Genomic DNA, 27,825 nt, shown 5'->3' with positions numbered 1-27,825 from the left:
AAAAGCAGAAATGTATGTTACCTTTGAAATGGAAACAAAAACAAATAAATTAGTGCTCTGTGTCGACAAACACTGTCAGAAAAGAACGAAGAGAGGAAAAAGAAAATACTAAGTGGGTCACAGTGCTACCCATGTGGACAAGGGTGTTACTAGAGGTGAAAGGACAGCGCTACATTGGACAGTGCCATCTTCCTTGGTTAAAAACAGCACTTATGGAAGTCACAGTCCTCGCCTGCTTTAACATGATAGGGGTCACTGGATGTCCAGTCTGCTGTACTTCACGCTGTGGTTCCAGTGCAACGCTCGCCACGACAATGGCAGCTGGTAGTTCCGGGGGACCGGGCCGTTCACGTTCTCTTCAAAGTACTGGAACAGTCTATACCACCACACCCGTGAGAATGGGTTACTCTGTGATGTCTCTTTCAGCGACTGAAACACAACAACAACAACAACAAAAAGGAGAGATCACAACTGAGCCACAATTCCTATTGTGGCAGGTTAAGACCTTGTAATGGTACCTATAACTCACATACACTATACAACTTACGTACTAAAGCACAGGCTCTATTCAGCTTTATTCACTCCAAAACAGCACATTTGAATTCTAGTACATGTCTATGCTACACATGATTTTAGCCCACTGGTATGTGGTTGCTAGGCAACATGACGACATTATAATATATGATATAGATAGGAACCTAGAGGGACCTTTGGTATGTTTCATTGCTCAACTCTTTATTGCAAAAGAGGATTTTGCTAATTTTGTGTTTTATAGCAAGATTAGGCATCTTTACTTTGATGACATTATCTTTGTCCAAAAAATTAAAAAATATAAATCTAGCAGACAAACATAAATGGTACAATCACCTGTTGGTTCGCCATAGTATGGTACCACCAGAAGAGACGTGTAGTGATAAAGTAGGCCACAACCACATCCACAGTGTAGTGGTCATGGGCAAGAAGGATGCAGACTATTCCCACTGCACTCAGAGTCCAGCAAAGCCAGTGATACCACCAGAATCGCTTTGGAGAATCTACCAAAAAGAGAGGGGGAAAAATAAGTTCAAAACACCAGAAAGAACAAACCATATACCAAAAAATTGTTTTCTCCTCCTATGAATTCCAACTCCTGTATCAGCTGGTACTGATGTGTCAGTGTGACCCTACAGCACTACTTAAAGCTTTTCTTCTTTTCACCACTAGATGTCACCACTGTATCAACCAGCACTGCAGTGCCATGTATCACAGGCGAATAAAAACCAGGATTTAATCAAAAACATTGCCACAATATGATAAAGCAGTTAAAAAAGCTACAGCATTTCATCCGCATTCTGGGTTAGCAGTAAACAAGGTTGGTGGGGGTGGGGGGAATGGGGGTGGGGGGTGGTTAGATAATGGTTAACGCCTGCTGAGCAACAGAAACTGTTGTTATGTAACCAAACAACAAATAAACAAACTGACACTAAGATGACAAGAAAAAAAAAAATGTCGAGACGGAAACACTTCCTCTTCACTTTTACACAGGGTTCACATTTGCTTGTGCTGTTGTGTCACAGTATCTACTCGAGTGTGAAATATCAATGTGATGCCAAAGGCACTAAAACCGAAAGGCCAGTTGGTAAATCGAAGATATATAATCTAAGTCCATCTTAATGGGGGGGATGGGACCCCACACATTTTTAAATGGTTTATGGGACTGTCAAAATCATCAGATTTAAACAGAAAGCTTGACTTTGAGAAAGGGAACTGATCCTAGAAGTAAAATATTACAATATATTCTTAATTAAACTGCAACATAGACAAAGTTAAACTTACACTCTTTGATGAAGAGGTACGTTAGTGTCAGCATGACAGTGTGGCCACTATACAGGTAATCTCCACACATAGTGTGAGCACCTGTGATGGATAGTCCCCCACCGGCAATCATTTTCATTACTCTCCTCATCTGTGCCTCCCAGTTCCCAAGCAGCTGAAAGAAACACAGTTGTTCATTAATTCACCTCTAAAGTAAGACGCCATCGGCAAGTGTGTGCACATAACTTATAAAAAGCAAAAATGTAAAAGTTTGTCGTTGCTTTTTAGCTTTCCTTTGAATTCCCAAATTCCATTATTTTATGACAATTATATTATTTAGATATAGGTAAACCATACTGAAGATACGACAATTGCAAAATACCTGGTTACAAGTGAAAGCTTCTGCAACCATACGCTCATAAAAACGACTATATTGGAAGCAAAATATACAGTGTGGAAAAAGGAGTTTTCACAGGAACCTATGCAGTCCCGTGAAACTGTAAGTACAGCCTTACTGCTTCCACAGGAATTAAGAAGGGTAGTAGCAGCCAGGTTCTGCTAATCAAATACATCTGATTAATAAATCATCAGCAACTGACAATTCCTATAAAAGCAGAGATTTATGCAGTTTGCTGGTCTGGCGCATTCAGGTGTGTTTTTTTTTTTTTTTTTGATTTTTAGAAGAAAGCCTCTCGTCTCTAAAATGATGCATCTGAACAAACCACAGGACTTGAGAAATAAGACCGCAGTGGAGATGTTTGGTAAAAACCAAACACAGCATGTCAAGACCAACACCTTACACCAAGTGTCAAGCAAAGTAGTGTAGGGGCCTTGATTTAGACTCATTTTGCAGCAACAGGACCTGCACACCTTGCAATCATTGAGCTGACTCTGGCTACGTCCACACTAGCCCGGATAGGTCTGAAAACGCTCGTTTTCACAGAGTTGAGCGTCCACATTGAAACGGGCCAAAACGCTTACGTTCCAGTCCTGCGCATGCGCAAAAGCAAGTGAGAATTAAAGAATTTGAAGAAAAGCTATCTGGAGCATGTACAAACTGATATTAATCTTTTTTAGGGCTGTCAAAATTGAGAGCAATCAAAACAACTGCTGTATAATGCCCTCTGCTATCTTTGTTTAATTGGTCACATGACTGTATCACATGGCTAAAATGTGTCATCGTTTTAGAAAGTCTGCGTTTTCCAGTGTCCACTCTGTGACGGGACAGCTCTGTTTTGAAATGTATGCGTTTTCAAGAGCGTTTTCAAAACGCTGTGTTTTTCCTTGAGGAAAACGCCGTCTCAGTGTGGACGGGAGGCCAAAACGGAGAGAAAACGATGCGTTTTCAAACAAAAACGCATTAGTGTGGACGTAGCCTACGTTTAAGTGCTCTAATGTCAGGTGTGAAGACATCTGTCTGACAGTTTGACCTAAATTAGGTCAAGACAATGAACCCAATGGGCACAGCAGCAAATCTATAACAGAGAGGCTGAAAGGGAAAAGAATCTAACTGGGTCATTGCAGGATCTAAAGTCTAGACATCAACCTAATAGAAATGCTGTGGCCAGCCATTAAAACAGCTGTGCATAAACTTATGTCCACAAACTCCAGTAAAAGCAATGCTGTAAAGACGAGTGACACAATATATTCCCACATTGTCGGTCGGTCGTTGTGTCCTTGGGCAAGACACTTCACCTACTGCCTACTGGTGTTGGGCCAGAGGGGCCGATGGCTCGATATGGCAGCCTCGCTTCTGTCAGTCTGCCCCAGGGCAGCTGTGGCTACAACTGTAGCTTGCCTCCACCAGTGTGTGAATGTGAGAGTGAATAAATAGTGGAATTGTAAAGCGATTTGAGGGTCTCGAAAAGCGTTATATAAATGCAATCCATTATTATTAGTATTACATTGATATGAGAGACCGATAAAGTCGAATACAAAACAAGTCATTACTGCTAAAAGTGGTTCTGCAAGCTAGTGAACCTGCAAGGTTGCTTACGTTCTCCACAGGAATTCTGTGAAAGGTTTTCTCACATGACTATAGTTTAAGTAGCAAAGTTTAAAGTAACAATACATGATGAATCCCTTTGAGATGTTTGAACCATGAAAAAAAAGAACTGTAATGCTGTAGTATCTGTTAATATCCATAATATTATGTGGATTTTATATTTTCTTTTAACATACAGAGTCAAATAACAAACACATCTTTGTTATTTGAAGACCAACTTCCTCAGGCTTTGCTGCACCACCGGAGGAAGTGGTGTGGTATTTTTACATAACAGCAAAAAGCAACGGTGTACGACACTATCGGGGCAGAAAGGCTGTGTGGCTTATCTGCCATCAATCTTACATTTCCCCCAAACATGTCAACATGAGCAGGGTAGGCTACATGACCTAAACTTTAGTAGCATGATCCTAAAATAATATTTTAAGCTAGGTAAAAGAAGATATTATCCCCACAGAAAGCCTTGATTTAGGGATGTCAAACTCTTGGGCCCAATCCAGCCAACTTTGATCTCAATGGAAGCCCGTTTCCACCACTAAGAAAAAAAAAAGAAAAAAAAAGATCCATAACTCAAAATTTCGAGTTATTTTCTCGAAATTTTGACTTATTAACTCGAAATTTCAACTTATTTACTTGACATTTTGAGAAAAGTAACTCGAAATTTCGAGTAAGCACTGCCAATCAGTAATCTACGTGAATGACGTCATTTCCTTGTTACCCGGAAGCTGAAGCCTTCAGGTACAAATGCTACAGCTAAGCTACTGGTATTACATCCAGTCATGAATGCACAGATTGCTGAGTAATTTCAGCGTGGCTTCAAAAATGATGAAATCCTTGTGTTATTAGCTGAATCACATGGCGTTACTATCAGCAAACGTACTCGTGAAAGCGCCAAATGTTTGCAATCCGGTTTTGAGTGCGTGTTACTCTGCGCCATATGCTTCCAGGTAACAAGAAAGTGACCTCATTCACGTAGATTAACTCGAAATTTTGAGAAAGGTAACTTGAAATTTCGAGTAAATAAGTCGAAATTTCGTGTTATGGATATTTGTTTGTTTGTTTGTTTTTTTTAGTGGCGGAAACAGGCTTCCATACAAGTGGTACAGGTAAGTGAAAGTCCCCTTTTTTGGCTGTGTCAAAGAACTTTAACTACAAATTTATTACCTGACATTGTTTTTTCGACCAGTCAGCCAATTCTGGCCCTTGGGCTTTTTGTTTCTCATTCTTGATACAAAGGCTTCCAATAAGGAGATATGAAAATGCTTTCCTAGCATTTGCAAAATAGGAACCCAAAGAAAGTTGAGCAACTACTTGACTCTCCCATGGCAAAAATAGATGGACAAATACAATCAGTGGAGACAACATTTGTTCCAAAATCAGTTAAGAAACAAACTATTCATGCTCATACCTTTGGAGCACATTTAAAGTGCATCCCAGGAACAGGCAAAGTAGTGATGTACATTGTAATACACCGGTACATGTAGAGTGTGCCCACAATGAAAAAGAACCTTCTGCCTATTATTGACCTGGAGAAAAAAAGAAGAGGGAAGAGAAAGAAAGTAAATAAAAGAATAATATATTTCCATTTAAATGAAATTTTAGCTTTGACAAGCTAAAAGTTTACACCTAACTGAGACGGTGACTGTACCTGTGCTTGAGAAGTATCCACTGTATGAGCCAGAGTGCCACCAGGAGCATGCCGTTTATCTCACAGATGGAGAAAGCCCACTCTATCCTATCAAACCAGTCGAAGAACTTATCGGGCAGTGGTGGAGTGTGCTCCTTTGTCGGGACTCTCTCGTGGACAACCGAGATGACAACAGTGGTGGTGACAAAGCACACCACCGCATAGAGGAATGCTATGCCCGTCTTCCCCCACTCAGCAGGGAATGGTGTAGCCTCCATTGTAGGGATAGGAATTTGAATCATGTCCTGGAATTCCTTCAATGTGCCATTTCTGTGGGACTTACTACTTCCGTTGGATATTCCACCAACGTGCCCATTTGCGTGGCCGTTTTTATGAGCCTCCATGTGTGTCTCTAGCTTTAGTGTCTCCAGTCGCTCCAACAGCTGCTGCCCACAATCAGACGACACCAGTGAGAGAGGAGGCTTTTGGAAATCTGCTTCTGTGAGCCTGAGTAAAGCAGGGCCATTCATCTGCTGGAGGGCATCTATGTACTCCGGCATTCCCGCTTTGCTCAACCACTGGGAAACATCCTCTGCTGTCCATGCCACCACCTTCCTCATTTTGGCCAGCGGGCAATGTGGAGGATTAGGATGGTCCCCAGACTAGAGGTTAAGGGTTAAAAGAGATTTGGCTGTTTAAAGGATAGTGGTACATCCTCTCCAGTTTTGGCACATGGTGAGTTTTGCACCTAGAGGGAGCCCAAGCCTCCTCTTATTGTGATGAAGAAAAAGAAGGAAGCAAGATCGCTTAGGGTTAGGACCAACAGATGAACAGATGTGAGTCACAGCAGCTTCCTTCACCAAGCTTTTTCCATACACTTCACCCCTGTGAAAAATAAAATGCTGTGAATCAGACTGCAGTGGTGACATATATATCCATTTCCACATACTCCACCCTAAGAGAAATTAAAACATGATTCATAATGCTAGTAAACGGCACTAAGTCAATTTGCATGCAGACATCCGGCTTAGGCTGCTGCTGGGTGTGGCCTGTACCGGATGCCTGACCAGACCTGCAAGCCTGTGTGTGCATTCCGTTTAATAGAGCAGCATGTTGCAAACCACAGATCAAACCACCAAAGATTTAATTCAGAGATAGGGTTTCAGATTCAAATAGATGTTGATGGGAGACCTCCCATGCAAACATGAGCACATTATAAGTCTTATCTGCTGAGAGGGTGTGAAAATACACACAAAACATGTCATGGAGTGCCTCTTTTGAGTTGCAACATACAGTGGGGCAAAAAAGTATTTAGTCAGCCACCGATTGTGCAAGTTCCCCCACCTAAAATGATGACAGAGGTCAGTAATTTGCACCAGAGGTACACTTCAACTGTGAGAGACAGAATGTGAAAAAAAAAATCCATGAATCCACATGGTAGGATTTGTAAAGAATTTATTTGTAAATCAGGGTGGAAAATAAGTATTTGGTCAATATCAAAAATACAACTCAATACTTTGTAACATAACCTTTGTTGGCAATAACAGAGGTCAAACGTTTACTATAGGTCTTTACCAGGTTTGCACACACAGTAGCTGGTATTTTGGCCCATTCCTCCATGCAGATCTTCTCGAGAGCAGTGATGTTTTGGGGCTGTTGCCGAGCAACACGGACTTTCAACTCCCGCCACAGATTTTCTATGGGGTTGAGGTCTGGAGACTGGCTAGGCCACTCCAGGACTTTCAAATGCTTCTTACGGAGCCACTCCTTTGTTGCCCGGGCGGTGTGTTTTGGATCATTGTCATGTTGGAAGACCCAGCCTCGTTTCATCTTCAAAGTTCTCACTGATGGAAGGAGGTTTTGGCTCAAAATCTCACGATACATGGCCCCATTCATTATGTCCTTGACACGGATCAGTCGTCCTGTCCCCTTGGCAGAAAAACAGCCCCATAGCATGATGTTTCCACCCCCATGCTTCACAGTAGGTATGGTGTTCTTGGGATGCAACTCAGTATTCTTCTTCCTCCAAACACGACGAGTTGAGTTTATACCAAAAAGTTCTACTTTGGTTTCATCTGACCACATGACATTCTCCCAATCCTCTGCTGTATCATCCATGTGCTCTCTGGCAAACTTCAGACGGGCCTGGACATGCACTGGCTTCAGCAGCAGAACACGTCTGGCACTGCGGGATTTGATTCCCTGCCGTTGTAGTGTGTTACTGATGGTGACCTTTGTTACTTTGGTCCCAGCTCTCTGCAGGTCATTCACCAGGTCCCCCCGTGTGGTTCTGGGATCTTTGCTCACCGTTCTCATGATCATTTTGACCCCACGGGATGAGATCTTGCGTGGAGCCCCAGATCGAGGGAGATTATCAGTGGTCTTGTATGTCTTCCATTTTCTGATGATTGCTCCCACAGTTGATTTTTTCACACCAAGCTGCTTGCCTATTGTGGATTCACTCTTCCCAGTCTGGTGCAGGTCTACAATACTTTTCCTGGTGTCCTTCGAAAGCTCTTTGGTCTTGGCCATGGCGGAGTTTGGAGTCTGACTGTTTGAGGCTGTGGACAGGTGTCTTTTATACAGATGATGAGTTCAAACAGGTGCCATTCATACAGGTAACGAGTGGGGGACAGAAAAGCTTCGTACAGAAGACGTTACAGGTCTGTGAGAGCCAGAGATTTTCCTTGTTTGAGGTGACCAAATACTTATTTTCCACCCTAATTTACAAATAAATTCTTTACAAATCCTACCATGTGAATTCATGGATTTTTTTTTCACATTCTGTCTCTCACAGTTGAAGTGTACCTCTGGTGCAAATTACTGACCTCTGTCATCATTTTAAGTGGGGGAACTTGCACAATCGGTGGCTGACTAAATACTTTTTTGCCCCACTGTAAAAGGGGGTTTCTGGTTCAAAATCACTACTATTTGACAAAGGCTCACATATCTGAGGTAAATGCAAAGAAAGAGAAAGTGATGGATAGATGGGAGAAAAGAAAACATCTACAGTGTGAGGCAGGGATTCATCGCTCATGGAATAAGCAGAGGAGACAGGGCCAAACACAGATAAATCCTAATTTCTACAGTTTGCTGGAGTAGACTGTCAAGCTAGCTGACCAAGTAATTCAGGTTGTTTGATTATCAATCAAAAGAAAAAAAAAAAAAAATCACAAAAGTTCATATTCTCTGAGAAAATAACATTCTGCAAGTAAATCGTGCCTTTTACCTTCAACTTAAGTTTTCTTTTTGTAGTGTGCATAGTAACATCAAAATCTTTACACCAGCTAGAAGATGAACTCACGTATCTGCTGCATTTCATTAGTTTGTTTATACACCGCGGTGTAGGCGGCTGACACAGGGAGGCCCTGCTTGTGATTCTGGGAGAGAGATGTACATCTGGAGACAAATTCTGCTCTACCACATGGATGGGTCAACAGAGCAGGAGGATGGGAGGGAACCAGGCTGAGAAGAGGAACTCATAAATCAGAATGAAGGTCAGAGCTGAGCGCCAAGTCAGCCCCACCCCTGTCAGGAGGGCAGTCAGCCAGCAGTCATGCCCTCATACAGCCAGGTCAGCCTAGGCCAGCAGCAGCTAAATACACTGGCAAACTGACCGGTTGGCAGGACAACAAGCTGCACATCAGTACCTCATCTCACCTCCAATCTGCTAAGAGGCCTCTTCATTTAGGCCAGCAAAACAGGGCCAAATAAAAAGGCTGTAAGCTTGGTTGTCTACAGAAGCAGTAACACCTGCCATCAGATTTATTCTCGCTGATGTCAGGGAAATAATTTGACCTAATCACTCAATAATTCCAACGAATACAAAACACTACTAAAAGAAGTGTAAAAAAAATAAATAAATAAAGACAATGCTAATGGTACCCCCACGGACCAGCTACGTGACATCCCAGCTGTGTATGAAGACATAGCATGCTGGGAGCAAAGCAGAGCAGCATTTACAACAATGTGTTAACAGTTCACAAGCAAGACAGATCAGAGATTAGCTGTCACTGAGTCAGCTGGGTGCGAACGACCTTCGGTCTATGAATCAGCTTACTTGCAAATAATCTCACACAAGCAAAAGGGAAACAACAAACAAATTCTCAAACTAATAAAGTAACCTGTACAATCGAATGCCATGCCACATTATTAGGTACACCTGTTTATCTACCCTTTAAAGCAAATATCTAATCAGTGAGTCACATGGCAGTAGCGTCATGTATTCAGGCATGTAGACACTGTTAAGATAATCTAAGGTTCACAGTACCAGAATGAGGACGAAAGATGATTTAGATGACTTGGAACGGGGCATGGCTCTTGGTGCTGTGACATATGGATGGTAAGGTCAGAATTTGTTATATGCAACATGAAAACATGGATCTGTCCTGCCTTCTATCATTAGTCTGGGTTGCCAGTAATTGTGTGGGAATTTTATTATCACACTTTGAGCATGTGTAAATGCCACAGCCTTACTGAGTACTGCTGATGATAATGTCCATCCCATTATGACCACATCTTCTGATGGTTGCTCCCAGCACCATAATGTGCCATGTCAACAAAGTTCAAATAATTGTGTGAATGCCTGTTTCTCTTTATTCTTTATCCTTTCTTTATTGTTGTTGCTTCCGTACGTTTTTTGCACCTTAACTAGTCCCACAGTTTTTATCCGATTTTTGCCGTTCAAACTTTAAACAATTCTGCTCCTTCTGCTCATGCCGGCTTATAACCGCTATACTTTTTGAGATATTAAATTTTTAATGCAATTATTTTTGCCCATTGAAATGAATGGAACACATTATCAATGTGGTCACTTATTTTTGCTTGCCAGGCTGAGGTGTGTTTTAGCTCAGTGAGATGAGCAGCTGTTCCCAGACCGGGAGGGCAGGGTTCAAATCCCGCTTATGGCAACGTTTTTTTCAGTTAACAAAACTTTTTTTTTTTAAAACCCTTTTCAACACAAATTTCAGCTTCATCCCTTTTCAGAAGAATTTTCATTTTTTTCACCCCTTTTCAGCACAAATCCCAGCTTTTCCAGCTGTTTTCAGCAGAAACTCTGCTGATTCACCTCTATTCAGTACAACCTTCTGCTTTTTTTTTTTACCTGTTTTATGCAGAAGTTCTGCTGATTAACCTATTTTCAGCAGAATTTTCAGCCTTTTCACCTGTTATCAGCACAAAGCATCCTTTGCTCATTTCAGCAGAATTGTCAGTTTTTCAATCACTTTTTGGTTTCCTGTACGCCAGTTTGGTTCAGTGAGATGAGTAGCCGCCTTAAGGCCAGGAGGCCCGGGTTCAAACCCTGCTCAGGGCAACTTTTCTTTTCATGAGACAGTTGAACTTTTTCACCTATTGTCAGTACAAATTTCTGCTTCTTTCTGCAGAATTTTCAGTTTATTCACCTCCTTTCAGCACATAGTTTTACTTCTGCTTTTTTCAGCAGATTCCACTACAAGGCATTCACACAGCATTTTCGCAGGAAATGCAACTTTTTCTAGTGTCAAACTGGTTTTGTGAACATGGCATGGTACCAGATCTCAATCCAGTAGAGCAACTTTGGGATGGGATGAAAAGAAAGATTTGCATCATGGATGCTCGCAACAAATGTGGAATCTATGGCACAAAGTAGTTCTTAAACCAAAAGACAGTCCAACCTGTTACTGGCAAGGTGGACCCTACGAAGTGGCCAGTGAGTGTATTTGCATGGACAAATATTATATTTGAATTTGAAAGATACCACCTTTCAACAATATTTTTGTTTAGTTATTTCGGTACTTAGGTATGGTGCGGTACTTTTTCATTGGCTGTAACGGTTATGTGACCCTATAACTTAAGGATTCTCTGCTAGCATAAAGTGTGTGTGTGTGTGTGTGTGTGTGTGTGTGTGTGTGTGTGTGTGTGTGTGTTCCACACACAACAGAAATTACACCAAGGATTGCAAGCAAACAAGCAAAACCCTCAACCTCATATTATTGTGAATTTTGAAATGCAACAAAGATATGTATGTATGTATGTATGTATGTATATGCATCTTTAGTCGTACACATAAAGCAGTGCAAAGTCCACATCCTATGATGTGACAAGTTAAGCAAGCAGATGTCTTAAAAGATAAACTGTAGATAATCAACTGTGTAGACATAGACGAGGTGTTTTTACTCTGTTTTTTAAGAGGTTTTTACTCTGTGCCATTGATGTTCTTTCTTAACTGTGCAAATTTAACTTCTTGAGCGATGTGGACAGTACTCACATGAGCTGTTACAAGTTTGTAAGTCTCATTTTAATATTAAGTATGCATTCTTCATGAAGATTATTCACCCATTATTGGTTTAGGCAGCTACCCAGTTGATTCATTAAAAGTCTTTGATGCATGGCTGAATCACTTCAGTAACCCACAGCAACACAAGTGATGACTTCCGCATGCATTTCACAATGTGGCCAGTTGTGCAAAGATGAAAAAGAAGATGGGGGTTTAAACTTCTCACTGTAGCCCTTCTTCCGTTCTTCAACCAACTATCGCTGTCACTTATTGTTTTCCACTGTGAAACACTATGATGCCTTTTCAGAAGAGACTGTCTGAAAGTAGTCCAATTTTTAGCCGAGGACTAATATTGTCAGCTTTTCTATTCCCCATCTGGCACGGATTATCAGGTATTAAAATGGTGAATAAACATCACTATTTTCTATATTTGATACAAGCCATTCTAATCCTGCCAGTAAATAACTGAAGCGACTATCTACCAGGTATTTTCCAAAATGGAACACAGCCATTAAAACCAAATGAGCCTAGTACTTGGAATTCAGCATTACACGTAAAGCTAAGGCTTGCTGGCCAAAAGCATGTGGCATGCTTTTCAACTATAAAATTAATAATTAATTGTTGTTTAACAGCTACAAATACATCACATGGTGTGATGGAAAGAAATAAAGAACAAAGGAAGCAACCATCATTGTAAAAGAAGCATTTTGGAGAAGCACCATTTCCTCATATTTTCACATGTAAGCTCTGTTGCACACAAAAAGTAGAATTATTCTAACAAGGATAGTTTTAACACAAGTACAGTACCACCCATGAGCAACAATATATCACCAGACAAACATAAACCCACCATCCATAGTCTGGTTGGTGAGCCAAAAGTGGGACCAAGAGACTCATTTACATCAAGACTATGAACGGAGAGTCGATTCAGATCAGTAATTCAAAAAAAAGCTTTTCTGAAAACACAGTTGCTCTGCTCGACATTCATTCCTGTACTTGACAGGGTAGACACACTGATGACTTTCTGTTGGGCCAACACTAGATACACGCTTTTTAAATGCTTGAAATGAATTTGAGCTTAAAGTGTCAGCTGTGTGATGCGTTTAACTACTCCTTCTTACGTGTTGCAAAATTTATGTTTGCATGAATGGACGCAAACACATTGTGTTTATATTTTATCTGATTTTATGAATTTTGCTGCACATTTATTTATAAACAAATGGCTGCCTCTTGTGAGAGCTGAAACTTCCCAGCATGATTAATCAGCTTTGTGAAATTAGGAGAAGTACAGACTTGCATATTTTGGGCTGCGAATACAGATGCACACTACAGATGTTACCACAAATAAATGTGCACAGACACAAGTAAACCGGACCCACCTGTGCTGGTTTATCTGTGGATCACTCAAGCTGGAACATGTAGATATGTTTTTTGCAGAGCATTTAAATTTTTTTCCTTTTTGGGGGGGCCAGTTAACCATTGACAAGAAGAGTGGAATGTCTCCAAACCATGTAAAACAATTCAGGGGGCCAAGGTACCTAGCAGCAACAAGCGTGGAAGTATATAAAAAGATCAACAGCTGCGCAGCTATTTTGAGAACAACTCTGCACAGGTTTTGTAGGTGCAAATTATTTGAAGTTAGCCAAGCACATCACTTTGCTTTAAAAGGGCAACTAATGTTAGTGTTATTAAAATTATTTGTGCTTCATTTCTGATTAATCAAATGTGGTGAAATTGCAGTTCTGTTTTTTTATTATAGCACTAACATAAAAGTAACCACTCTGTGTTTCAACTCCAATTATGTGGAGGGGAAAAAATTAATGGATTTCAGCTTTTGATGTACAAGTGTCTCTTATTCACAGCGCCCAGGGTTATTCAATTTGGCTCTTTACTTTTAAACTATGGTAGATTAACTGCTAATGAAAACTGTTAGTTGCCCCCTAACATAAGTTACACAATTCTTTTTTAAGCTACATATTTAGCTATTTCTCATTGAGACACAGCTAAGCTATTGCAGTTGAAGAGAAGCCACAGTAAAAAAAAAAAAAAGGTCCTAATTATATTCTATGCACAAGATTTAAAGTAAAATAAAATGAAATACAGCATTAGAGTTTTCTAACTACGTCAGCTACATCCATACACACATTAGTAGATGTCTAATAATTCGATCAGAAAATTATTTAACTGTAGGCTATAGACTTTGCATGCCACATGACTTGTCTTGAGGAAGGTACACAGTTACTTTTGTTGTTAGGCAGTGATCAATCCAATCTCCATACCAAGCACATTTAGAAATAATGAAGTTACTCTTTTGTCACATGCTTGCATACAAGCAACACTCTTGGACAGAAGACCCTCATGGATGTTGCCTGCTACTGCAGGCAAGTAATAAAACAAAGAGTTGCACCAATTCCAGATTTTAACTTCTTTTTAAACTCTTGCCAAAGTGAGATTTAATTATTTAAATCTCACTAACCTGACATAGATTCACACAGCCACATCGCAGTAATAACTTCTATTCTCTATAAACTTTCTGAGCTACAGTAGATACAGCACTGTATGCAGCCTAACACTTTTTTTTTTTTTTTAAAAACACCCTCCGTGTCACTTGTGCACCAGTGTAAGTGGTGAAATGCACACACTTTCTGATATTCACAGCTCAGAATAAGTACTGATTTATTAAGAGTATGAGGAAAAACTGCCAGCAGATCACTTGACAATGACAATAAATAAATACTACTACTACTACTACTTCGCCACTTTGCACCAATAAATCTCACTTGTGAAAAGCTTGTGTTGCCTTTAACCTCTGTCTGCATGTGATACAATTACAATTTTGTGTAGATGTAAATACAAAACATTTTATGTCAATGGAAGTAAACAAATATGATATTTCCACACAACTGCTTTTAAAAAGGAATGAATCGTTTATCTTCTTCCTGTTCTGTGATCTAAGGGTGTTGGCCTTTTCTTTGTTGAGATTTTGAAAGACTTCTATCCGATTACAATTTTTTTTTTGTACCTTTGGAGCCCACTAACAATGAATGAACAAGACGCTCTCATCTGTATCCCTTTACAGCACGCAAACAAACACCCCCATAGACAATGAAAGGACAATATTTACATAGCCGGGCTAACGTGGCTGCAGTGAAATATTACATTGATAAAATGTAACCCTGTTTGTTCCTGTGATCACATGGTAGTTCAGAGAGCCCTACTCATTGGAATGAGTTAATTTGGTTAGGCCAACTCCTTCGACTATGGTCCCATTTCTAAGAAACAGAGCCACTGAGAAGGTCAGATTCACGAGAAGAAATCCATTTGCATTCACACTGGTTCTATACTTTAAAACTTCCTTAGTGGTGAATACTCAGGAATGAATAATCTCCTCAGGCTACATAAAATAAAAATGGGAGACGACTGTGTTTTTTAAAGTCCTAGCACTTTATATCAGGATAGACATGCTACCAAAGTAAACATCCTTGCTTTTGCACAGTTGCTTCTTAATAATACTTAATCTATGCCATGAACTAGGGCTGGGCGATATGACCCAAAATTCATATCTCGATATTTTTTAGCTGGATGGCGATATAAGATATATATCTCGATATATTTTTTTAAGCCATAAAGTAAGAACAAAAAGAGAGTTCTTAGTCAAAGCTGTGTCCCAGATGTCACACAGGCACTTTTATTAACATACAGCATAGATGTACATGAAAAATTACTCAAAATTAAATTATGAGCATTCATTAAATAATAATGCTCCATAAATAAAAGAAAACAAGGTTGTTTTTGTGCTAAACAAAGAGCTCACAATTGTGCAGTCAAAATGTAAACTAAAAGACGCTGAGCGTAATAACAAAGACAGACAGATTTCACAGCTGCTCTGTTCCCAAGTTTTACTGTGTGACTGATAGCCTGGAGTTTGAAATCCGCTTCATAACCACGTCTCTTACAGGTGCCATTTATGGTCCTTATACACACACAGTACGGTAATATTATGTTGATGCACAGTACGTATCACTCCGCGAAGCTCTTCGGTAGCCGTAATGCGCCGACAATCTATCAAGCGGTGCAGCTCCGTAGCTTACCAAAGTCGTACTCAAACATTTTTGACAGATTGCTGAGCGCCGTGTACCACATAAAATCGGTTCGCGGCCATCAAGCACAACCAGAATTCATACATAAGGCGCGCTATCAACTTTTGAGAGAATGAAAGGATTTTAGGGTTAGCGCTGTTAGCTCGTTAGCGCGGTTAGCTCGTTAGCATGTTTAGCTCGTTAGCACGTTGACGCCGTCCAGCCCCACGCATGGGGCGATGCGCAGTAACTCGTTAACGGAGATTTGCCGTGTCCGTCTTGTCGCTGCCTGCACGTGAAGCGATGGGGTAGGAGGGGGAGTTGTCTTCAGTGAAGGCGAGGCGGAGTAACGTTGGTAGAGACAAAAGTGGACGAAAGAGAGGCAAACCTGCGGCTCCACAACTATAATTATAACGTAACATAGTCTATATCGATATAAAGGATATTGTCACATCTTATATCTCGTATAAAAATATATCGATATGTTTTAAAAACTCGATATATCGCCCAGCTCTACCATGAACACACTCAACTTTCTCATTTAACCTACAGCTTGATGTTGCTTTCTTAAAATAACAGAATGTGTATTTAGTGTTGCAGAGGGGCATGATCCCTTTGAAATGCGACCAAAAATAAATGCAAAGACCACAATTGCAAGCATCATATCTTGAAGTGACCCAATCAGCTTCAGAAGCCACGTGAAATGCAGAACAAGATACAGCCACTAGAAAGTTTTGCATAATATTGCAGTGACAGTGACAACTGTCATGACCAGACTATGAACTGTGGTTATAACTGCATGACTGTAGGTATAGTACAAAGTGCCCATGGAATGATACTGTCATTAAAATGAGCCGTTTCTACTCCTTCCCATGTTGGATTTAAAATCCAAAGGGCCCAAAGGCAAAACTCATTCACTCTTGAATGAATTCAATTGAAGTTGTTGAAATATTACCTCCATATCATTATTTTACTACTTTATGTTATGAAACCTACAACATATGCTGTTCATACCTTAAAAATCCTGCTATCACAAAACAATGTTATCTCATATCAATCTGTTAATTGACAGTGCAAGGGTGCAAAAATAGGATAGGTGTTTGCACAAGTCTCTGGGGGAGCTGAATGTCACAACAACCAATGTACTGAGAGTTTCTGTCTTCTAATGAGAAAACCACCTGTGGCTTTATGGGTCATGGATAAAGATGATAGGCCCATACAGCCCCAGAGGATCATCACACAAATTAGCTAGATGCTCTGTTCATCTGTGTGTGGTGTAGACAGTTCATAAATTATATCTGGGATAGCACAGAGAAGACTTCTTGTCAACAGGGAGTAATTAGTGTATTACCCAGCATTGACTACATATTATCAACAATCTGACTACAAAGACGAGTCTCATAGCTGCAATGACCTAGCAGACTTGGGCAGAAAATTCCCAACTTGCCAATAATGTTTTCTGACTGAAACTAGAAAATTGATAGCTCATGTCATTTAGAAAAATCGTAAAACATTTAAAGCACACTTTAAATGCCAACAAAGCACAATGATGATTCTCAACTAGCCTGGACTTTGGACTTTTAAGGATCATTAACTTACTGTACTCCAAGTCTTCTGGGTCTTTCTTGTCTGGGTTTCTGCAACCTCAACGGTCTTTACGTGAAGAGGCAATCAGTGCGCCCTTTTGATATCCTCATGGCAAGGAAGGTCAAATGGAAGGAAAACAGCTACTTGCTCATCTATATTAACGTACTATTTTATTTAAACTATGTATGTGACCTCCTTAATCCATTAGGTATAAAAGTGTATGTTAAAGGTTTAGTCATGTGGAAGCTAGGGCAACATGAACCAGACAAAATTGTATAGGTATGATTAGTCTTAAAGCTCATTACCATGTAGGCTCAAACTGTATCTTTTGCAGTCTGCTTCCTCATTATACGACTGACGTAAACTGAATGGGAAATCATCTCTTACTTGACTTTCTAGCAATGCTTTGTGTCTACACAATTTGTGTTTCATATGTCATAGCACTGGTCTGCCTTTGGTCACTGTTATACCAGCTACCCCAAGTACATTACTAGGTTCATTTTTCCTTGTAAAATAGCCTAAAATCTACAATAAGGCTGCACTAGTGGTGGGCGATATAAATGATATACGATAGAAACTATATCAATTTGGCCAATAATAGAGATTTTGACTATATCGCGATAGCGCATGTTGATGATGTCATCAAGCTATGCCTGTTTTGTTCAAAAGCATCGCAGCGGCTACAACCATTATCATCTGCAAATTATGCCGGGTGACAGTCATAGCAAAGAGATGAAGCACTTTTGAAATATGGGGAAAGCCAAAAACTGCGCTTCCACCACTTCCGTAACTGATTCATTAATGTTGAATTCTCTCGCAGCTGTTCTATTTCCATGTTGTTGCAGTATATTAATAACCAACCTCGTATTGTGGATAAATAATCTCAGTTGTTCTCCTGACTGAAGTTTGGCCCGTGTATAGCACCCTGCTATGCGATTGCATTTGTCTCTAACCACCAGAATCCCTCACGTTAACTTTTATCGAGTGGGAAAAAAGTTGGCGTTCATCCTCCAGCTTCACTGTGCTAATGTTATGCTAACATAGCTGTGTCGCTAGCAATCACGTAGGACAACATTATATACCAGGTAGTCCAACTTTAGTAACCCTGCAAACGCCACTGCTGTTTAGTTTTCTGTTTTCATTTATGTTGAGTGATAGCAGAGCTGTACGTTTGAATTAAAAAAAATCTCTCAGTCACAACATGGTATGTCATGTTTAGGTGGAAACTAGCGAGCTAACTTCCTGTTAACTTCTAATTCAGTTAAATGTAAGAAATTCTGTTTTCATGGATGCCTGGATGTTAAACTTAATTGTTACACCTGGTAAAGCAGCAAGGCTGATGATTTTATTAAAGATGAAAGAATTTAGACCGTTTTTAACTCTCAGTGTTTGTTTGACTTCGGGACCTGAAGAAGACGGAGTTTTGGACCCAGATTACAAAGCGAAGCTCCTCACTACGGCAGCCGTAATGCTCTGACAATCTATCAAGCAGTGCGGCTTACCAAAGTTGTACTAAAACATTTTTTAACAGATTTCTGCACGCCAAAATCGGTTCGAGGTCAGTAAGCACAACCAGAATTCATACATAAGGCACACTCTCGATTTTTGAGAAAATTAAAGGACTTTAAGTGTGCCTTATAGTGTGGAAAATACCTTATACAGAAGAAAAGAATATATCGCGATATATATCGTTACTACACGTGCTTCAAATTATACCGCGATATGGATTTTAGGCCATATCGCCCAGCCCCAGGCTGCACCGTATCATACAATCTGCAATAATATTCTTATACATTTTTATGTAATAGAAAAGTGTTATACTATGCATTTACATGCATAACACTGACACTAGCTGATGTCTGAGTGAGAGACCAGCATGTCAGCCTATGCCAATACAGTACCTAAAATTGTAGCTATTACAGAGGACAATACTTTGTTTAAATGTTTAACAGGAACAGTTTTCTTACATAATTTGCGAAATCAGTTTCATCACTTGATAAAAAAAATAATAAAATAATAGCTCCACCAAAGCACCACAAGGCTATAACGACATGTGACGAGGTGCAAGCAGCTGGTAAGGTGCAGCCCTAAGTCCGATAACTAATATGGGATGCAAAGAGGAACCGGAGCTACCTGAAAGAAACCAAAAAGGAAAATAGCCAGCTCAGATGTATGCGAGGAAAATATAAGCCATTAAAAGGCCTTCAGTGGTAGCTTGATCTGCTTAAAATGTCTTACCAACAGACCCACCCATCATGCTTGCCAACATGCGTTTGTCATGGCCCTGCATCAACTAAAAACTTAAAGCTCACACATCAACTCCAGTGAAATTCCTACTTATGCACTGCCCTTTTGTTGCAGAATTATTAAAATGCTATCTTGTATTTTGACACAATTTCTTTCCTGACATTTCCGTGCTACTAGCCTAGATTTCTAAAAGCTGTTGTAGGACACAAGAAACTGGGACATCATGTGAGTGGTGGTAAAATTTCATGCGTTTCTAATTATGGCAGAAACAGTACTGAAGCTCTGCATTTTACTTGGCCCATAAATGCTTAATTAAACCAATAGCAGTTGATCAATAAAATGTAAAGTCAACTAACACGTGCATTAGCTACTAGCATTAACACATAAGATTGCATATTAAAGCACAAATATGCTAACTATTTTCAGTCATCAAATAAATATCTAATTTTTTAAATTATAAAACCTATGAAATAAAAAACAGAAACTGAATATTAACAAAAATTTACAATACAGAATTAGTTAGTGTAAGTGGTACTATTACACAGAACTAAGTTTAAACTAGGCTAAGTTACTGCTACCCAAAGGGAGCACACAGTGGGGATCAAGCCCTAATTAGGAAGATTTTAAAGAGTGCTGAAACTCAATGCCAACCTTGTTCTGAGTCATTTTGATAATGACAGCAAACAATAGACCTTAATTTTAGTTAATCCCAGCAGTGTTAGAAATGAGAGGCTGTTCAAAAGAAGCTGGTGTTTTAGTTAAGCAGCCAAATATGCTGAACCATACCTATTAATATAACAAATGGTCCTTTTATCAGTTTTCTGATTTTGCTGGTGTTGCCGTATTTATGTGCAACTACCTTTTTATATTCAGTATATAGCATTTAGCTGCTTTTTCATTAACTCTTTTTAGCCTAACATAGAACAAGCCCACCAGAGCCTATCTTTACATTTTTATATGCTGTTGTGCCATTCTTTGGAACATTTCAAATGGCTATGAATGAATACAACTGTTATATCCCAAATTAAACTACAAGGAAATTAAAAATTGTTTTTGTTTTTTTGTTAGGTTTTTTTTTTTGTTTTGTTTTTTGTTGAGGTTCTTTCTTTCTTTAACACAAACATCCAAGCTGAAACTCAGTCAAAAGTTTCTTAGTGTAACTCTAGGTCTCTTCACCACTTTTGCAAAAGGGACCTCATGTTTCCATTACTTTAGGCACAAATCTCACAAGGGCCACAAACAAGTACTTCTGTTTTCTCTTTATCGAGTCAGAGCAAATTGGGAGCCATCCAATTTTTAATAGAGTCTTGGCACCTATGCAAGATCTAGAACTTAGAAACATCTTGAGGTTTAAAAGAGATATGTAATTAAATGTCATCTGTGTATCAGTGATAACAAATGTGGACCATAAGGACCATATATATCAGAAACTATAAAGGCTCCAAAATAGAACCTTGTGGCACACCAAAAGCACAAGAAGTGAAAGAGGCGGTGAACTTAGAAGTAGCCACCAAAAAAGAATTTAGAATAATTCAGTGAGATATATAGAGTTTAAAAAAAAAAGAAAAGAAAGAAAAAGAAAGAGGATTTTGAAAATATGACCAGATGGCACATGATGTAAACAGACAGCAATACAATTATTAACGGGTGCTTAGAAATTTGAATAAAAAATTGCCATCTTAGAATCAGTAATCGTTACATAAATATTAAGAGGGACCATGTGTCAGACTAGTTTGAATTTATGGTTCTTAATACCCATCACTAGACAGTAATCCTGGACAGTACTCCAGTCAAAGCCATTATACATGAACACAAGTTATTAATAGTGTTATGTACCCAGTAGCTACACAACATAGAAAGTTATTAACATATTTAGTTACTTTCATGTTTTGTTTTTGTAATTACATAATTACATAATTACATCATGTGTCAGTGTTTGTTTCTCTTGTTTGTTAGCTCAATTTTGGTCACTTCTGTTAGATAACTTACTTCACCTTATATGTTGACATTGTATAGTTTTTTCCGCTAAACTCACCTCTTTTAATGGCCCAGAACTATGACTTCCAATAACAATTTGATCGGTTTTCCATTTTTAGGTAAAACAAAAGACATTTGTTTCAAAAACTACACATGTGACCAAATGTTTAGCCAGTGGCACCAACATAAAATCATTGAAATCATTTATTTACCACTAAACATTCTTTAAACTTACTTTAAACCTCACCATATCATGAAAACATTTCAAAAATAATCTATATAAAAAATGAAGCAGCAATGTGCATGAGAAACAAAATTTTGGCTATGACTGCACACTGTGTTACTAACCACCTTGGCCCTTCACAATTATTTATTCTGAATGAAGGGTATTTAATCCTAGTGTTGCAGTTCAACCCCACTTCAAAAGCACTGACAGAAGGACTGTGGCACCTGACAAGTTTACAACTTATATAGTTTATGCCAGTACAAAATAAAACTCTGCCACACACACCACCCCCTGGTCTGAAATGACTTTAAAATTTGTGAACAAAATCCTCAAAGAGGTTAAGCATATTACTATAGATTACTACATTTCTAGAGAGAAAGGTAAGGATAGCAGGATAACATTAGTCACCTTATCAAGCACACCTGACAATCTAAAGCACTCTAGTACGGTGCTGGGTCCACTTTTATGATGCCCATAATGTTCGTTTTTCCCCGACACTGTCACAGCTGTGTTAATTGTTAACCAAGACCTCCATCACCTCGACAGATATATCAGAAATCGCTGGTTGACACAAAGTCACGTGGACTGTTAGTAAAACTTTAAACACATCAGCAAACCCTAACTCCACATATTACATTAATATAAAAAAAAATGTAACATTAAATACATCAAGTATATTTTTGACAAATGAATGAATGAAGAATAAATGTAAGCTTAATTAATGGGGAATAATTCAAGAGTTAAATTTTATGCCCAAGAGTGCGTTATTTCAGTCTGCCCTGCCCAGGTAACGGAGAAGTAATTTATATATGGGTATCACTATTACAACAAAACAAATCCACCCAAACCACTACACCAGTATGCAGTATGCACTGCACCTTGGCAGTGTATCTTTCACAAAAGGCTTTATTTACTAAAACTCTGTGGTGAGTGCACATGCAGGCTTCTTCCCCCCTTTTATCTGCTTTTCCCTGTCTTGGAGTTTGTGTCTCACTCGTCTTCCTCATCCTGCTCTGTTCATAACTGTGTCTCTCCTCATTTCCTGCCGCTGTCTGCTTCTCTCTCTTCTGCAGAGGCTAGACCCAAAAATTTCCCTAAGCTTCCACTAACAGTTTGTCGGCACATGCAAACATCACTCATAAGGGTGCTACCGTCAGTTAGATTCAAAAATGATGTCAATGTCAAAACCTAGACAATGGTGCTATCATTAACAAAAATAATAATACTTACACCACCTCATACACTTTAATTGCTTCCTGTAACCAACATCATTGATAAACAAACAAACAAAAAGTAGACAGTTTGTGTGTCTGTGTTAGATCTTTTTAATTTCTAAATTAAAAATTAAAAATTAAAAATGAAAAACTGGGGGGGGAGGGGGGGGCACACAATAGTCAATGACAGCATGGAAACCCCATTTCCTTCCCAGTTCTCGAGGAAAAAGGAAATTCATGGTGGTATTGTTGTCCAATCTGTTTTTCATGGCTGTGCCTAGAGGAATCACATTTTTTACCCCTTACTAAACGAAAAAAATCTGTTTTCTTGCTTGTCAAATGCTTGTTCAATGTGTGGCATGCTTCCCTTGTGCAATGAGGCGTTCTCTGCAAAAGCTCTGAGTACAGTGACAACAATAAACCCCATTTAGCATTTTGCCTTCTTGACACTGGCTGCAGTCACACTGTTTATCGCAGTGAAGAGCTGCTTTCTCAACAGTTTCTTGGCACAGACATCTCCCTGTTCACTTCGTTCACTGTCTCTTTTGACTGGTGAAAGTCTTCAGGGCATTTCCTTGTGCCCTGTGTGGATATCGGTGGTCATACACAGCAAACGAAACAAATTTCGGTTTTGTTTCTTCAAAGAAGCTACAATTATTTAAACACTTCTGTTTCCTTAAAGTGAAGTGGGCTTCTCTGTTGCAGTGTGTGGAAAACAGTGCTATGTCAGGTCCCACCTCTTCTTCTTCTTAAGAGAAGCAAAACAGATGCGGCTGTTATTCAGCCAAGAAGCACAGGGCTAAAACAAATGTTTGACCATCTTTTTCTCTCGGTTAATATTTACACAGAAAGAGTAAGAGTAGTACAGCGAGATTGGTGGAAAATACACCCACTCATCCGCCGTCTCTGTAACGGGCATACCTGAGATTTAGCTTTGCATCCAAATAATGGTTGACTCAAGTGACTTAGCGTGCTAAAAACACCGCTTTCATTCACACCAAGGCCTTAGCAGCCGCTCTGTATAGTGTGGCTTAAAAGCTTATAGTCTGACCACCTAAAAATAGATAGACAAGCTGGCGTCTTCAGTATTTAGCTAGCTAGCCTGCTAGCTTGGGCTCTTGTATTGAAAGCGAGGGTCTGGGAGGACAGTAAGCAAGTGTGTGTGTGTGTGTGTGTGTGTGTGTGTGTAGGAATAAAAACTGCACATTAATAACCAGCACGGGTTAAAATTACCACACAGAGGAGTGTAGCCGAATCCCGATAAACGATAACGGGACATGTTTAGTCGAGAAGAGTCGATAAAAATGTTTCAACACAAGGCCAGGGAGCGCTTAGTGGGCTAACGCAACGTTTGGAAATACATGGAAAAGATAAGAAGTGGTCGCACAAAAGAGCAGCTGTTGCAATACAGCGGTTTATCTTTCAGTTTGTAGTTAACACATTAACTTAGGTTAACCTATCTCCACACGACTCGGAAGCCAAAGTGTTAACTTAACAACTAAATATGGAACAGAGAGGTATCTTTCGATAGCTAGGTTCGTTTTCGACATTAGATAACTGTATTGAAATTGCCTTACCGTTGAAATGTGAAATGTTTACGGACCTCTTCTCGACTCGTACTGCTCAGTACCGCAATGTGGTGGTCTGTATCTTTTGGTCAGTAGGGTAGGCGGGTTAGCAGGGAGTTCCCCACACGACGTCACCAAGTGCTGCCTTCAAGCATCAATGGAAATCGCACAATTTAAAAAATGACGCTTCATGCCAATACAGCAACGTGACCAACGATGAGACTCAGCAGCACACGACTCCCATTAAGCATAAAAAAGCAACAAAATTGACAACCTACAGCATATTTGTTTTTAGCAACAGATAGGAATGTTTGCATGTTTAATTTATGATTTACCAGCTAAGTCGGAGCATTTAAACACAGCAACAGTGACAACTACAGTGAGAGAAAAATGCAATGTTGTACAGGAACACGCCAACCCCACTCATTTTCATCTGAGGCCATCTATTGGTGAAGACTGGACTCTACTTAGTAAGCCACGCTTACTTTCAATTCTATGTCAGAGTCTTTGATTATTTCTGAAGTTATGAATTATATTATTATATTATTTCTAAAATTGACCTTACTGTATCAGTAATACCAAAGCCTTCAGGACATCAATCCAAATCCTGATCGACCATAAACAGGAATTTTATAAAGAACTTTGCATTAACAAATGTGTGACTTTTTCTTTCTAGCTAATGAATGTCTTTTATTCATCTCCTAGGACCTAACCCTAATTTGTATAATGCAAAGCATACTGGGCACCAAGAAGTCATAAAAACATCAACAAACATGCCCAACCTTTCACGTTAAATATGTTTTCATTTCCTGTTTGTTCAAAACTGAAATGAAAATATCTAGTGACAAGTACTGGAGGAGTATTTAATGAATTATAATTATGAAAGACAAAGAAACAGTGACGCATCAGTAATGACTGGAAGGGACTCGGGAAGTCAAAGGGGAATGGAAAGTCCTTGGAATTGGAACATGTGTTCTGAGGAAATCAGGGTAAATAAACTGCACTGGACTTTGCTCTGTCCTATTTCTGATGGCGTCACATTGATTTTTTATTTTTTTGCTCTCTTCAAACGTGCATCATGCTGACTTTTCTTTGGAAATTTATAGTGTTTTATGTTTTTTACACCTCTGGGTTTTTATCTAATTACGTGACGTTCGAAGACGAGGCTAATATACCAGCAATCGCCAAATATTTCAACACGAAAGGGAGGTACGAGGAGGTTAACCCGTATCTCAGAGAGGACATACTTGCTGTAAACAGGTCAATTTTACAGCCTCCACTGGATGAATGTCAACAAATTCATCTGACAGCCATAATAAGACATGGCACAAGATACCCGACGACCAAAAATATTAAGGAGATGCAGCAGCTCTATAACATCGTCCTGCACAATGCCTCAGGAGAACAGAGCTGGCTGCACGAATTGCAGACCCAGTGGAGGATGTGGTACACTGAGGACATGGACGGACGACTCGTCCAGAAAGGTGTGGATGAGCTGAAGCACCTGGCTGTCAGGCTGTCAAAGCTGTTCCCCTCACTGATTTCAGAGGAGAAGCTTCGAGGTGGATTCATCAAATTCATAACCAGCTCAAAGCACAGGTGTGTCAACAGCACACTGTCCTTCAAGGCAGGACTAACAGAGCTGTGGCATATTAAAGGTACGACCATGATTATTATGATGGCCCCTTTATGCATAACCTGTTGCTCATTATAATCTGTTGCTTTCCTCTGTGCAGATATGGAGTTTGATCACGCGGTGAATGACGCTCTCATGAGGTTTTTTGATAAATGCACCAGGTTTTTGGAGGAAGTTGATAACAACCCATCAGCTGTGACAGAGGTGGAGAAGTTCAAGCAAGGGCCAGAGATGAGGAGGGTCCAGCAGAAGATCGCAGACATCCTCAACGTCCCATACAGTTCCATCACATACGGTTGTGTCTACAAAACCAGACTGAGTGTATTATCTGCACTCTTATTATCTGTATTAACAGAGCAATGCCTTATTTATAATATCATATATCTTACATCTAAGGTGCTTCAGTGTTAACTTCATTCTGAGCAGTCAGATGAAGGCTGCTCTCTAAACGCTTCCTAGTTCATTTTGTGAGGATGCCACCTCTCTGGAAGAGAAGAATCCATGTTTGAACAGCCTGTGTTACTGAACCACTTAACATTTATCTTGCAGATGTGGCTGAGGCTGCATTTTACTTGTGTGCTTACGAATTTGCAATTAGGTCAGTGAAGTCCCCCTGGTGTGAGCTCTTTGACGAGGACGATGCAAAGGTAGGAGATAGCCATCAGATATATTAAGTGCAGATGTTTATGAGGTTGTTAGAGAAGCCAGAAGAATCTTTTGTGGTTTAAACAGTTGAACATCTTGTTTCAATTTTGAGCATTTATCTGGTTTAACAGGTTATTGAGTATGCAAGTGACCTAAGGGAATTCTGGAAAAGAGGCTATGGTCATGATATTAACAGCAAGGCAAGCTGTATCCTATTTCATGATGTGTTTAGCCGAATGGACAAGACGGCCACTCAGAATAAGTAGGTGAACTTTTAATAACCTGTAGGTTTCTGATGCCCTTGATTAAAGAAATACATGAAATAATTATGTTTACATAACTAGAAACCATTCATCAAAGGACAATTTTATATGGCATTGGGATGGACTCCAGAGTCCCGCTTTTGTGTTTTCTTTACAGTTTATCTTCAGATTTACAGCAGGAACTGTAGCTAATTTTAAACTTTCTTTCTCCTCTGTGCGGCAGGTTGGGACAGCAGGTGACTGAAGCTGTGACAGTCCAGGTGGGCCATGCAGACACCCTTCTTCCTCTGCTTACCCTTCTGGGCTTCTTCAAGGACAGCGAACCGCTGACATCAACCAACTATGCTGCACAGGCCCATCGCTCATTCCGCACCACTCACATGTTGCCCTATGCAGCTAACTTGGTCCTGGTGCTCTCTGACTGCGGGGGAGGTGACCTCAGACTACAGCCGCTGCTCAATGAGAAGCCTGTAACTTTCCCCGGTTTGACTAATCGGTCTTCCATGCCGCTCTATCGAGATGTCTTAGAGCACTACAGTGATCTGCTCAAAGGCTGCGACTTTGAAACCGAGTGTCAGCTGTTCAAGCAGCCTGCTGAAGTTTAGGCAGATATTAACAGAGGTCTTGTTATTTCATTTTTCCACAGTGGAATAAATGATAGGCTTCTACAGTAAAAACGCAACTGGCTGAAAAAGCTTTTATTT

At 39.8% G+C, this 27,825-nt stretch overlaps 2 protein-coding genes across 2 annotated transcripts; one reads left to right on the top strand and one right to left on the bottom strand.

Annotated features, from left to right (window-relative positions):
• LOC102214009 (phosphatidylcholine:ceramide cholinephosphotransferase 1) lies at positions 1–24,708 on the bottom strand. Its single transcript, XM_005727485.1, has 6 exons — positions 24,587–24,708; positions 5,445–6,308; positions 5,205–5,322; positions 1,816–1,969; positions 868–1,034; positions 1–429 (listed from the first exon to the last, which is right to left on the bottom strand). Exons 2-6 carry the CDS (start codon positions 6,041–6,043, stop codon positions 253–255), a joined length of 1,215 nt encoding a protein of 404 aa, XP_005727542.1. The 5' UTR covers positions 6,044–6,308; positions 24,587–24,708; the 3' UTR covers positions 1–252.
• LOC102199804 (multiple inositol polyphosphate phosphatase 1-like) lies at positions 24,644–27,726 on the top strand. Its single transcript, XM_005727519.2, has 6 exons — positions 24,644–24,665; positions 25,738–26,235; positions 26,314–26,508; positions 26,763–26,860; positions 26,990–27,120; positions 27,345–27,726. Exons 1-6 carry the CDS (start codon positions 24,644–24,646, stop codon positions 27,724–27,726), a joined length of 1,326 nt encoding a protein of 441 aa, XP_005727576.2.
• Positions 27,727–27,825: the final 99 nt, after the last annotated feature.

This window comes from Pundamilia nyererei, unplaced genomic scaffold (assembly GCF_000239375.1).
Source record: "Pundamilia nyererei isolate P.nyererei 1_Seehausen unplaced genomic scaffold, PunNye1.0 scaffold00024, whole genome shotgun sequence".
Taxonomy (NCBI): Eukaryota; Metazoa; Chordata; class Actinopteri; order Cichliformes; family Cichlidae; genus Pundamilia; species Pundamilia nyererei.
The sequence above is the reverse complement of the archived record's forward strand: the minus strand, read 5'-3'. Positions and strand labels throughout refer to the sequence as shown.

What these genes read in the sequence shown, in the direction of transcription:
- LOC102214009 (XM_005727485.1), bottom strand. Translation starts at nt 6,043, where the DNA reads ATGAGGAAGGTGGTGGCATGGACAGCAGAGGATGTTTCCCAGTGGTTG. An exon ending in TGGATACTTCTCAAGCACAG is followed by an intron (nt 5,323 to 5,444) that starts GTACAGTCACCG and finishes TTTTTTCTCCAG; the next exon opens with GTCAATAATAGGCAGAAGGT. An exon ending in ACTTTAAATGTGCTCCAAAG is followed by an intron (nt 1,970 to 5,204) that starts GTATGAGCATGA and finishes TGTTTCTTTCAG; the next exon opens with CTGCTTGGGAACTGGGAGGC.
- LOC102199804 (XM_005727519.2), top strand. Translation starts at nt 24,644, where the DNA reads ATGTGGTGGTCTGTATCTTTTG. An exon ending in ATACAGTTCCATCACATACG is followed by an intron (nt 26,509 to 26,762) that starts GTTGTGTCTACA and finishes TTTATCTTGCAG; the next exon opens with ATGTGGCTGAGGCTGCATTT. An exon ending in AAGACGGCCACTCAGAATAA is followed by an intron (nt 27,121 to 27,344) that starts GTAGGTGAACTT and finishes TCTGTGCGGCAG; the next exon opens with GTTGGGACAGCAGGTGACTG.